This window comes from Artemia sp. Qi Xiang Cuo, chromosome 20 (assembly GCF_049724085.1).
Source record: "Artemia sp. Qi Xiang Cuo chromosome 20, ASM4972408v1, whole genome shotgun sequence".
Taxonomy (NCBI): domain Eukaryota; kingdom Metazoa; phylum Arthropoda; class Branchiopoda; order Anostraca; family Artemiidae; genus Artemia; species Artemia sp. Qi Xiang Cuo.
Genome location: NC_142813.1, coordinates 45815492 through 45827991, shown reverse-complemented (window position 1 = coordinate 45827991; position 12500 = coordinate 45815492). Strand labels below are relative to the sequence as shown.

General features: G+C 36.6%; 1 protein-coding gene across 1 annotated transcript in view; it reads right to left on the bottom strand.

The window, feature by feature from the left end:
- LOC148940274 (terminal uridylyltransferase 4-like) overlaps positions 1 to 4312 on the bottom strand; it is a 56171-nt gene extending 51859 nt beyond the window's left edge. Inside the window, exons 1-2 of the mRNA XM_089106121.1 lie at positions 4303 to 4312; positions 1747 to 2087 (exon numbers count right to left, since the gene is read on the bottom strand). Of these exons, the coding sequence (XP_088962247.1) occupies positions 1747 to 2087; positions 4303 to 4312 (351 nt within the window). The remainder of the gene's footprint in view (positions 1 to 1746; positions 2088 to 4302) is intronic.
- Positions 4313 to 12500: the final 8188 nt, after the last annotated feature.

Below are 12500 nucleotides of genomic sequence, written 5' to 3'. Positions count from 1 at the left end.
GGAAATTAGGTCTCTGAGGATGACAACCTCCCCACAACCCTCAGGGCAAGGGTTTAAAGGTATGCCCTAGTAGCATATAAGGTTTCTATAGAGAACTTTGTCGTGCAAAACTTCAAAAAGGGCTCACTCGATTGGAAAGTTAAATGGCTAGTGCCCTTTTTATTAGTAGAAAGTGATTGGAGGGCAACAAACCCCCTCTCACACTCACCATTTTCCAAAACACATCCAATCAAAATTTTGAGATAGACATTTTTTTTAACGTAGATGAAGGATTTGGAAATTAGGCCTTTGAGGATGACAACTTCCCCCCCCACAGCCTTCAGGGTAAGGGTTATAAGTTATGCCCTGTGGCATATAAGGTTTTTGTAGAAAGCGTTGTCGTAAAAACTTTAAAAAGGGCTCTTTCGATTGGAAATTGAAAAGGCTAGTACCGTTTTTAATTGTAGCAAGTCATTGGAGGGCATCTGACCCCTCCTCTCACGCCCACCATTTCCCCAAACACATCCAATCAAAGTTTTGAGATAGCCATTTTTTTAAACGTAGTTGAGAGTTAAAGAAATAAGGTCTTTAAGGATGACAACCCCCCCACCATCCCCCAAAGTTCTCAGAGTAAGGGTTATAAATTATGCCGTGGAAGTCTATAACGTTTTTGCATACAGTAGTGTTGTAGAAAATGAAAAAAGGGCTGATTTGATTGAAACTTGAGAAATCTAGTGCTCTTTTTAATAGCTGGAAGTAATTGAAGGGCAACTAACCCCCTCTCACGCCCACCATTTCCCCAATCATGTCCAATCAAAATTTGGAGATAACCATTTTGCTCAACGTATTTTAAAGTTCTGGAAATTAGGTCTATGAGGATGACAACCCCCCTCCCCCCCCCCTACAACCCTCAGGGCAAGGGTTGTAAGTTATACCCTGCGGGCATATAAGGTATTTATAGAAATTGTTGTCGTAAAAACTTCAAAAAGTGCTTATTCGACTGGATATTGAAATGGCTAGTGCCCTTTTTAATAGTCGAAAGTGATTGGAGGGCAACTAACCCCCTCTTACGGCTACCATTTCCCTGAACACATTCAATCAAAATTTTGAGATAGCCATTTTGTTCGACGTAGTTGAAAGGTCCAGAAATTATTTTTTTGATGATAAACCCCCCCCCCCCCCCACAAACACAGCCCCCAGGGCAAAGGTTGTAAGTTATGCCCTGGATGTATATAATTTTTTATAGAAACTGTTGTCGTAGAAACTTCAAAAAGTGCTTATTCGATTGGAGATTGAAAAGAAAGAGAAGAGAGAGAGAGAGAGAGAGAGAGAGAGAGAGAGAGAGAGAGAGAGAGAGAGAGAGAGAGAGAGAGAGAGAGAGAGAGAGAGAGAGAGAGAGAGAGAGAGAGAGAGAGAGAGAGAGAGAGAGAGAGAGAGAGAAAGAGAGAGAGAGAGAGTGAGAGAGAGAGAGAGAGCGAGAGCGAGAGAGAGAGAGTGAGCGAGAGAGAGAGGAGAGAGAGAGAAGAGAGAGAAGAGAGAGAAGAGAGAGAGAAGAGAGAGAGAGAGAAGAAAGAGGGAAGAGAGAGAGAAGAGAGAGGAAGAAAGAGAGAAGAGAGAGAAGAGTGAGAAGAGAGGGAAGAAAGAGAGAAGAGAGGGAAAAGAGAGAGAGAGAGAGGGAAGAGAGAGAAAGAGAGAGGGGGTGAGAGTACAAAAATGATTGAATAGCGGGGAAAAAATAAAGAGTCTTAATTAAAAAATAAGACTTACAGCTGCCCAATAGCGAAAAGCTACGACAATTTTCCAAGCAAAGGGAAGATTTTCTTGTAGGTGGTGAATGTACTGCTTCAGCACCAGCCCCATCTTTTCATGAGCTTCATCATAAACTGTAATGGTTACTTTTCGAGATTGATAACTGTCAGCTATGCGTAACACGCCTGTACTTTCCAATTTGACCGATTCAACAAAAGAGCAGTTAGAGAATAGTTGCTTTAGCTTATTCATTTGAAAGAAGATGCTTCGAGTCCTGTCCACTTTAACCATAAAATTAACATCGGAATTTGCCATAGGTAGCTCATAGGCATGGGACCCGACCAAGATTAATGTTTGTCCTAAGGGGTGAAATATAATATTAAAAAGGGATACATATAAAGATAACCAGGGTACTTGTGTCTTATAGCCACCACACTCAAATTCTGTCGAGAAGTGAAGTTTGATTAATATTAATGGAATAAAACAAAATACGATGAAAATATAATACTTTATCAACAAAATTATGAAAACTACAACAAAGAATTATGGAAGGGGGGGGGGGGGGCGCCAAGACCACATTATATTAAATACGTAACCTAAACAAACCTAACCTAACCAAAATACCAAGTAAATATTTAATTAAAATATAGATAGTTCGTAGTTTCCCACGGATCCAAAGCTAATAGTTTCTGGTAAAAAGACCATGAAAACCCGTTATTGTCTCATGTTTGCGATACAAGATCTTGAGTGTGGTGGCTATAAGATAAAAGTACCATAACCAGGGTATCGTGCAGTAATCCAATTGTAAAACTAGTGGAAAATAAAAGAACGCAAAAATACAAGGAGTATTTAAAAAGAACCTTAGGGTTGGAACAAAAAGAAACAAAAAAATTATCTTTCTTATCAAACACATTATACTCAATTCCGAGCAAAAAAAGAAAAAAGATTAAACATCCCTTTTTAAATAAACATATTTCAAGCGGTTGGGTCTTTTTCATCCTCTTGTGCGATTGTTCTGATTTGCAATTATAGTTCTTTATATTGATATTGTTTTGCATCTGTTTTGGTTTGTATGTCTTTTCCTTTTATTTTCTTTTGTTACTCCACTTTTTTATAATTTTAGCGGGTCAAAAACAAATTATTATTATATTATGTCTAATCCCGAACACAAAAAGAAATTTGGATTAAATACCCCTTTTTTTACCAAACATATTATACTCAATCCTGAGTACAAAAAGAAATAAAGGTACTTTTCTGTTACAGAGGCGTAATTTTGTCAAAATCCTGGGGGAGGGGGGGGGGGCAAAGTTGGACCCAATTTTCCAAAATCAAGTGAAAATGGCAGTAAAAACTGTAAAATGAGCCATTTGGTACCATGAAAGTACTATAAAGTTACTTTATAGTAATATAAAGGTAAATATATACTTAAGAAAACTTATCCATTTCTGTTGATGCTTGAATTGTGGAGTCTTATCTTAGTTTTGACAAAATTTTTGAAGAAACTAAATTTCAGCCGGGGGGGGCAAATTTGGGTCGGGAGGAGGGGGGGGACAAACCGACGTCTGGGAGGGGCAGTTGCCCCCCTTCCCCATAGAAAATTACGCCCCTGTTTTTTTTATAGTGACCCCACTCAAGAATTACGCTGCGTTAAACTCGAGAACAAACCTAGAACCGGTTTTTCCGGTTTTTCACCTGTCTATTAAGAGACAATTAGCTTACACTCAGTGAAAAACGAGTTCCGGATAACAGAGTACAATAGACTTATTTGTTATTAGATATAATTTGAGCTATATATTTGCAGATTAGGGGGGGGGGGTAAAGTATTTGGACAGCATGAAGTTAGAAAACAGTTCTTACTTCATAATATGCAGAATAGTTGTAGCTGACACATTTTGTATGCAAACTCGTTATACTTTACCCCCACCCCTAATGTGCAAATATATAGCCCAAATTTGTTTCTAAAGTATTATATTTGCATCATATTTTGGTATTTTTCATTAGGAATTAATCTAGATTCACTTCTTGAGTGGGGTCACTTTAACAAATAAGTACTTTTTTTCTTTTTACAAATTTCAGTGATTCCAGGTATTACTGGGTACCAATGTTGTTCAACTCTTGACAAATTGAGAGCGTAACAAATCAACTATTGCAATAGAAACATGAAAGGAATCGCATCAAGTCTGCAAAAACAAGTAGATCGCCCAAAATACCTATGTGCATTCTGGACGACCCTTTAAACCATATTATGTCAAGAAAAAAGAGACAAAGCTAGGAGAGTTGAAACCAATCATCAACAAACGAAGGAAAAGGAACCCGATTTGTTACTGTTCACAACTGAAAATGGTATGTAAGAACCAAGAACTTTTGGTGAGGACACATTTGAAAAATCTACTCACGATTGCAGGAGTTAGGCGTTAGAGGCAAAAATATACCCAGAACGAGAGCACTGGTGAAGCGATTCGGCAATGTTGTTCAACTCTTGAAAAATTGAGAGCGCACCAAATAGACTATTGCATTAGAAACATTAAAGGAATCACATCAAGTCTGTCAAAACAAGTAGATCGCGCAAATTACCTATGTGCATTCTGGACGACAATTTAAGCTACCGTCAACCGGGGTGAGAGAGTAATCAGGAGTGACATTGACACAACCATAGAAAAATGTTTCTTTTGACTTTTGACGACACGTGGTGTGACGAAAAAATCTGAGAAAATTCAAGATGGCGTCAAGCAGTGTGGAAATGGCGTCCATTGAGTAAAGAGTATCTGTTTGTGAACTGGTTGTGCAAAGAAAGTACTTTTCATTATGTTTAGGGGTACTGAAAATTTGTCTGACCGCGAAAGAACAGGTGACTTGTTTTTTGTTGTGGGGCATTAGTAGGCTTGTAAATTTGATCAGAAAGCCGACCAGTAAGTTTTTAGGGATTTACCCTAAAACGGAAGGAGACGGGTGAGTTGTCAAAGTCACCCCTTGGAGAAAGGGTTATTTCGGGGGTGACTTTGGCAATTACCAAAATTAAATGCTTACGGGGAAAGGTCCTAAAAGAATATAAGACGCGCTATCTAAACAAGTTCACAATTTTCTAAGAGCACTTTCAGAGGCTATAAAAAATGGATTCAAGGCTTGCTCATTATTTCCCATAAACAAAGATGCCGTCATTGCAAAAATACCCAGGGAAGACTCAACTACAAGCGACGCTGTCGAAACTGTCGGACAAGCAGTTGCAAAGATGCTTGCGCGTATGCGCTATGGGAAAGATGATATCGCTCCAGAGCGTCGGCGTGGAAGATTGAAAATTACACCAGAAAAACGTTTCTTGTCTGAAGACGTTATAAATGCCACAGCCAAGAGGAGTGAAAAAAAAGAAAGGGAAGCAGACGACTAGTGCCAGAGACAACGGTGGCTCCAACTCAGATGATACTGTTCCTGACGAAAGTCGAAGGATGTCGACGACTTTGAAGAGAAGATTATCAGTTTGTTCAAGATGATATCAGTTCTGACAGTTTACCAGAGGACCCTCGGTTCGACGATGGTTCAGACTCTTTTATCAGCATGGGACCTGCAGAAGACCTGAAAGACAGGGTCAGGCTACGGACAAGCAGTTACCTGTCAGACAGTTCAACCTGACAGACACGTCGAAACTGTCGGACAAGCATTTATAGATATGCTTGCGTGTATGCGCTATGCGAAAGATGACATCGCTCCACAGCGTCTGCGTCGAAGATTGGAAATTACACCAGGAAAAAGTTTCTTGTCTGAAGACGTTATAAATGCCACAGCCAAGACGAGGGAAAAAAAGAAAGGGAAGCAGAAGATTAGTGCCAGAGACAACGGTGGCTCTGACTCGAATGATATTGTTCCTGACGAAAGTCGAAGGATCTCGACGACTTTGAAGAGAAAATTCTTGTTTGTTCAAGATGATGTCAGTTCTGACAGATTACCAGAGGACCCTCAGTTCGACGATGGTTCAGGCTCTAATATCAGCATGGGACCTGCGACAGACAAGGTCAGGCTACGTTGGGGGACCTATATCGGGATCAATTTGGCTAAAAAGAGGTCCACATCACAATACGTAGCCAGAGTTGACAGACAATTTGATCTGAGCGAGGATCAAAATAAAAACGCTGGAATTGACATCAAGTTGAAAATTACATTTCTAAAGCGCGTGGCTTTTTCGAGCTACAAGTTCATGCTGACAGAAGAAGCAAGCTGTGTCTACACATGCTAGGTAGAAATGGTGTTGCCAAAGCCCTCTAAGGTCGTTGGCAACTCAACAACCTCTAGTCAGTTGGTTTTTGTCCGGTTGTATAATCCCCTAGGGTTATTCTTTTACTGAAGCAACTGATTTGGTCAGTTTTGAAGGCTGTTTTTTAGTTGTTTTTTTTTTCTAAGATTTTTGTAATAACTGATGTTTTTATCGCTTTTGATACATTTGATACCAATAAACGAGTTTTACAGCAAATCTGATGCTCTTAAGGTTGATGGTCCAAGCTGATTGTCAAAGTAACCCCAAAGCCGGGTGACTTTGATAATCGACATTATCGTTAAAAATCAAGTAATTGCGTTAGAGATGCAATATTAAGCGTTTCAGGCTGCCATCTCGTAGCAAAAGTTGCTCTGTTTGGCACTCGTTTGAGGTTTTTTTTTTACCACCCTGCTAACTCCTAGAGGGCCTTAAAGTTGAAAACTATGTAAAAGTCACCCCGGTTGACAGTATTTCATGTCAAGAAAAAAGAGACAAAGCTAGGGCAGTTCAAACCAATCAAAATCAAACAAAGGAAAAGGAAACCAGTTTGTGACTGTTCATAACTGAAAATGGTGTGTAAGAACCAACAGCTTTTGGTGAGGACAAATTTGAAAAATCTGGTCATAACTGCAGGAGTTAAGCGTTCGAAACCGAAACATACTCAGAACGCAAGCACGGGAAGCGACTCGGTAATGTTGTTTAACTCTTGAAAAATTGAGAGCGCACCAAATCAACTATTGCATTAGAAACATAAATGCAATTGCATCAAGTCTGCAAAAACAAGTAGATCGCCCAAATTACCTATGAGCATTCTGGAAGACCACTTAAACCATATCATGTCAAGAAAAAAGAGACAAAGCTAGGAGAGTTGAAACCGATCAACATCAAACAATGGAAAAGAAACCCGGTTTGTGACTGTTCACAACTGAAAACGGTATGGAAGAACCAAGAACTTCTGGTGAGGACAAATTTGAAAAATCTGCTCACAATACTTACACAATGCACAATACCTATGTGCAGTTTGGGTGCATTCATATCATGTCAGGTATTCAATCCAAGCGGGATAAAATTTAAAAATTTTTATTTAATATATTTTGTATTTTGCGGAAATTAATTTATATACTAAATAAAATGTACATGTATTTATTAATATCGGACATGCCTCTTAACATGCCTCTTAAATATCAGACATGGACTTATCTAATGTAGGTTACGCAAATTCAGGGGCATGGTTTTATTAATATTATCAAATTTTATAGAAAAACAACTGGGATAATATTTTCTCTAAGTTACGAGATTATTTACAAAAAATAAATATGTTACTATTTTTTGCACACAAACTTTCTGCTTATTTTTGAACTCAAAATAAGTGTAAAAATAATTAAAACCCCCAACATGCATTTGGGAGTGCAGAATATCATGCATTTCCAATTTTTTCCCATCTTATTATACTTGTCTTTTTATTTTTTTTTAAATGTGGGAATTGAGCTCACCGCCCAGTGGCTGCTCCGGCCTCTCTTGCGCCTGGGTCAAAATCTTTATTTGCACCCCCCCTGTCTCCCACAGAATTTTCAGGTCAAATTTTTACAAAGTTGAATAATGAATTATTAATGAATAGTAATTTCATTAATAGGTTGATTAATAATTTATCAATTTCTTTCATTTATTTATTACGCCCTCTACTTAATTTTAATAGAAATAAAATTACAAAAATTACAAAATGATTATAGACGTTTGATTTTTTATCTGAAATTTTGCATCCCTAAAATTTCTGCTGCCGGGGCTTGTTTTAATCATTTCTCAAAATAAATTTTTACAAAGACAGAGATAGATGAATGAAACTTTCTGGGATTGGTTCAAATATTAAACCGAGAAGACCTCTGAAAGTGCTTACCTTACTCTCATCGCAATATTAAAAAAATAAAAAAAAAAAAAAAAAAATGACGAGAAACCTGTTGCTTACCATAAGCGTTGGCAGTTGGCATAGACTTCCTAAAGAGGAACGTGTCTCCCGTCCATTTTTTCCCCTTACTCAATCATATATGGTCATGGGCAGGGCCGTATCCAGATTTTTTCGGAATGGTTATATAAAATAATTTTTTTCGGGGGGGGGGGGGTTAACAAAAATAAACTTTAAAAACCGCATCAAATATTTGTTTATATTCATTTTTGTAGTGTTTTTTACGAGTCGGACAAACATTTCGGCGGGGGTTCAAACCCCCCAGCCCCCCCCTTCTGCGAACGGCCTTGTTCAAAGGATGTCGAAGGATAGTTCATTCGATCTTACATTAAAGGCTCTAGTGTCTTTCTTAAGGGAAAATACTGATCAAAGGGTACTCTGCATCCCTTCAACATTATGTGTGCCCCGGGCGACTCCCAGTCCAGTATATTATCAGTTGAAAATTTCAAGATAAAAGTTTTAATCAGAGTAGTCAAATGGTCCAGAAAATGCTCTTTGGGAGGGGGGTTTGTGATAAGTACATTCTCAAATTATGAAAATAGAAAATATAAAACAGACTTCGTAGATATAGACTTCGTCAAGACTTCGTAGATACATCTTAATAGTAATTAAATAAAAAAGCAATTTTTTCAACTGAAAATAAGGAGCGATATTAAAACTTAAAACGAACAGGAATTATTCCGTATGTGAAACGGGCTGTCCCCTCCTCAACGCCTCGCTCTTTACGCTATAGTTTTTTATTGTTTTAAAAAATAGAGTAGTGAGAAAGAGTCTAACTCTAGCGTTAAGAGCGAGGCGTTGAGGAGGAGACAGCCCCTTTCATATACGGAATAATTTTGTTCGTTTTAAGCTTTAATGTTGTTCCTTACTTTCAGTTAAAAAAAACTTGTTTTTTATTTATTTAATTTTTGAACATTTTCGAATTAATGCAGGTTTTGATTTGGCTCACCGTACATGACTAATTAAATCACAAAGGTCGTTAATTAGAATAAATAGCTCTTATGAAAGTACTAAACAAAATTTTGGCTTAAAGAGCAAGGTATTGACTAGAGGTCAAACCCAATCATACCCGTAATAATTTCTGTTTGTTTTAAGTTTTGATGTCGCTCCTTACTTTCAGTTGAAAAACTTGTTTGTTTGTTTTTTATTTAATTTCTGATCGTTTGTTTTTTAAATAATGCTGGAAAATCCGGCGCCCCTTCATAGCAATGTCCCTTACCCCATGAAAACTTCCTCCATGGAATGATCCTCCCACATAACCCCCGACTCCCCCTCCCCTACCAGAAAAAAAATCCCCACTTCTGTATGCTTCCCAATAACCAATACCATATGTAAAAATTGGGTAAAGTTCATAACTTTCAGCCCTCCCCCTGGGGACTTTGGGGGATTAAGTCTTCCCAAAAGACATAGTTATATATTTTCGACCATGCTGAGCAAAATGGATATCTCAAAATTTTGATCGGGTGACTTTGAGAGCAAAATGAGCGTGGGAGGGGGCCTAGTTGCCCTCCATTTTTTGGTCACTTAACAAGGGTACTAAAACTTTTGATTTTCGTTCAAATGAGCCCTCCCACGTTATTCTAGGACCACTAGGTAGATACGATCTCACCTGAAAAAAAAAAAAAAAAACGCATCCGTGGTGATCTTTCTTCTGGCAAAAAATACAAAACTCCACATTTTTGCAGATAGGAGCTTGAAACCTCTACAGTAGAGTTCTTTAATACGCTGAATCTGATGGTGTGATTTTCATTAATTTTCTATAACTTTTAGGGGGTGTTTCCCCCTTTTTTCGAAAATCAGGCAAATTTTCTCGGGCGTGTAACTTTTGATGGGTACTAAACTTGAAGAAATTTATACGTTTGAAATCAGCATTAAAATCTGATTCTTTTGATGTATCTATTGGTATCAAAATTCCGTTTTTTACAGTTTCGGTTACTGTTGAGCCTGGTCGCACCTTACTTACAGTTCGTTACCAAGAACTGTTTGAAAAGGTGGACCTGTTACGACTTTGCCTGAAGAATGAAAGAGAGGCTCTTTGATTGAGATGAGCTAAACTTCTATATTACACAAAAAATACCGTACCAAATTAGTACCCTCCAAAACCTGAATTGATACTATCCCAACCTTGCACCAAATTATTAATTCAATACAGAATAAACTGTGAAATCTCGAGTAAATATTAAGAGAAGATTCAAACAAAAAAAGTGTCAATAATCTAAAAAGTGCAAGGGCAACAAAAACTAAATGTTTAAAATGAAAATGTTTTACCCTCGCCACCAACCACCCTATAAAGACAATTAACACATATACTACCTAATATATACAATTATATTGTATAATATATATATATATATATATATATATATATATATATATATATATATATATATATATATATATATATATATATATATATATATATATATATATATATATATATATATATATATAGTATATATGTACGTATACTACCTAAATATATAATTACCTAATGTATTTTTCAGATGCATCAAATACTAAATACCAGATATAATAGAAACGATTTTTCAAGAGTGTTAATTCATTGAAATTTACCCTCCCCCTCCTAAATGAATATAACCCTAAAATGTTGTATCCTATATTAACGTTCAATTCAGCGAAGCAAAAAATCACAAAAATGAAGTCAATCTAAAGGGTTTCAAAAAATTTGGCGATATGGCAAAATAAAGAAAAGAAAAAAGCCTACGTGTATACCGTTACATATCTATGTGCACATTTTAAGCTGCTAGTCTCTCCTATAACTACTTTAAATACTATAATTACCAACAATTAATTTCATTCTTCAAAACGGATACAAACGCGTTCAATTTACCCCAGGTTCATTCAACTTATTTTAATCAATTACAATTGACTTTCGCCACTGATAGCCACAGTAATCAATTGCAATAAGCTATACTGAACGCAGACAAAATGATCAAACTATATTTCCGAGTTTCTGCGACCATGCATATTATACGAAACGGTCGTGAAAAAATAAATACAAGATACGTGGGAGACAGGTTAAGTTTAACAGACAGGTTAACTAACCTCACATTTTACTTTGTCTACTACAATGTATTGACTCTAGAAAAATCTCATTATGTTAATCAGCCCGGGATTTACGAATAGGCCCCTCTAGGCCCGGGCCTAAGGGCGCAAAATGCCAGGGGACGCAATAAATTATCATTGAGTGATTTCTGTCTCAACAAGAACTGGACTGAAGTGATTAATCATCAAAGTGGCAACGCCTCCACCGCCGAGCTGCCCATTCAAAGAAAAGTGATTTTAAACCAATACAGGAATTCTGTGTCCTCTTACAAACTGTCAGATCTCTCCCAAGAATAACAGCTGAGAGTTCAGTATCACCTCTCTCTTCCAATACTTTTGGCTCATCTGCTGCGTTTTATCCAGTGTTTCCACTATCCCCAAAAATCTCGCAAAAACCGAGCGGCAAAACGCTTGGACCTAGAGGTGTCAAAGCTTAAAATCCGGCCCTGATGTTAATCAGTTACACAGTTTCATTGTGTTTCACAGTCCTGAAGTTTTTCCTTTCACAGTTACAACTAAGTTTTATTGCAGGTACATATGGAACAAGTTCTGATACCTCATAAACTGCTGTGTAGAACACGCTGTTTGCGTTGGTCTTATGATTCGTTTCTTCTTCTTTTTACCGGTTAGAGACAAATACTATTTATCTAGCTTTTTTCTCCTTCTTTCTTTTTTGAGAAGCATCCATTTTTGTCGGTTTTTTTCATAAAGGAAAGACATCCCAATATAACCTCTATTAAAAATTGATGTCTTGTGCACATTGTTAAATCAATAAAAGTTCAAGCTCTGAAATTGTGTTTTTTCAACATTGAAACTAAAATAAAAACATTGGGAGGTAGTAAGAAGAGGAGATGGGGGCTTTATATAATAGAAGTAGTGATTATTAAAGCCATTGCCTGTTTTAGCTGAGAGGGGTGACAAAAGTAAATTATATATATATTTTTTCTATTATAATTTACATTATAAATTTATTTTATTATATTTTTCTATTATATTTTTCCTATTTTCTTTTTCTATAAAATTTTCTAGAAAAGTGTACTTTTCTATTACAATTTTTACCCAAAGATTTTTATTTGGTTGAAGTGCTGTTTTAAGATTTTGGATAAAATGTTATCAAGCTATATTTATAATATTGTTATTATTTATACTATGCTATAATTTATACTATTTTCATTTCTACTATACTGTATTTATACTTTGCTACATATTTACTTTATAACTATACTATATTATTACTATATTATGTATTAATAAAGGAATGTATTTTGCGTAATATTCTTCCTTGAAATATTTGCCTTGTCAAAGGTTATTTCATTTTAGGACCCCTAACGGATACCACACTAGTATTTGATCGATAAGTTTTTCCAGTTCTTTATTAGTTTCTATGACTACAAGCTTGCACGTATATCCACAATTAGCAGACTTCAATGATAGGGTTAGAAGAGGGCAGTGGGTTCTCAGAGGTGTACCTGGGGTTCCTCAAGGTATAAAAGTCATCAA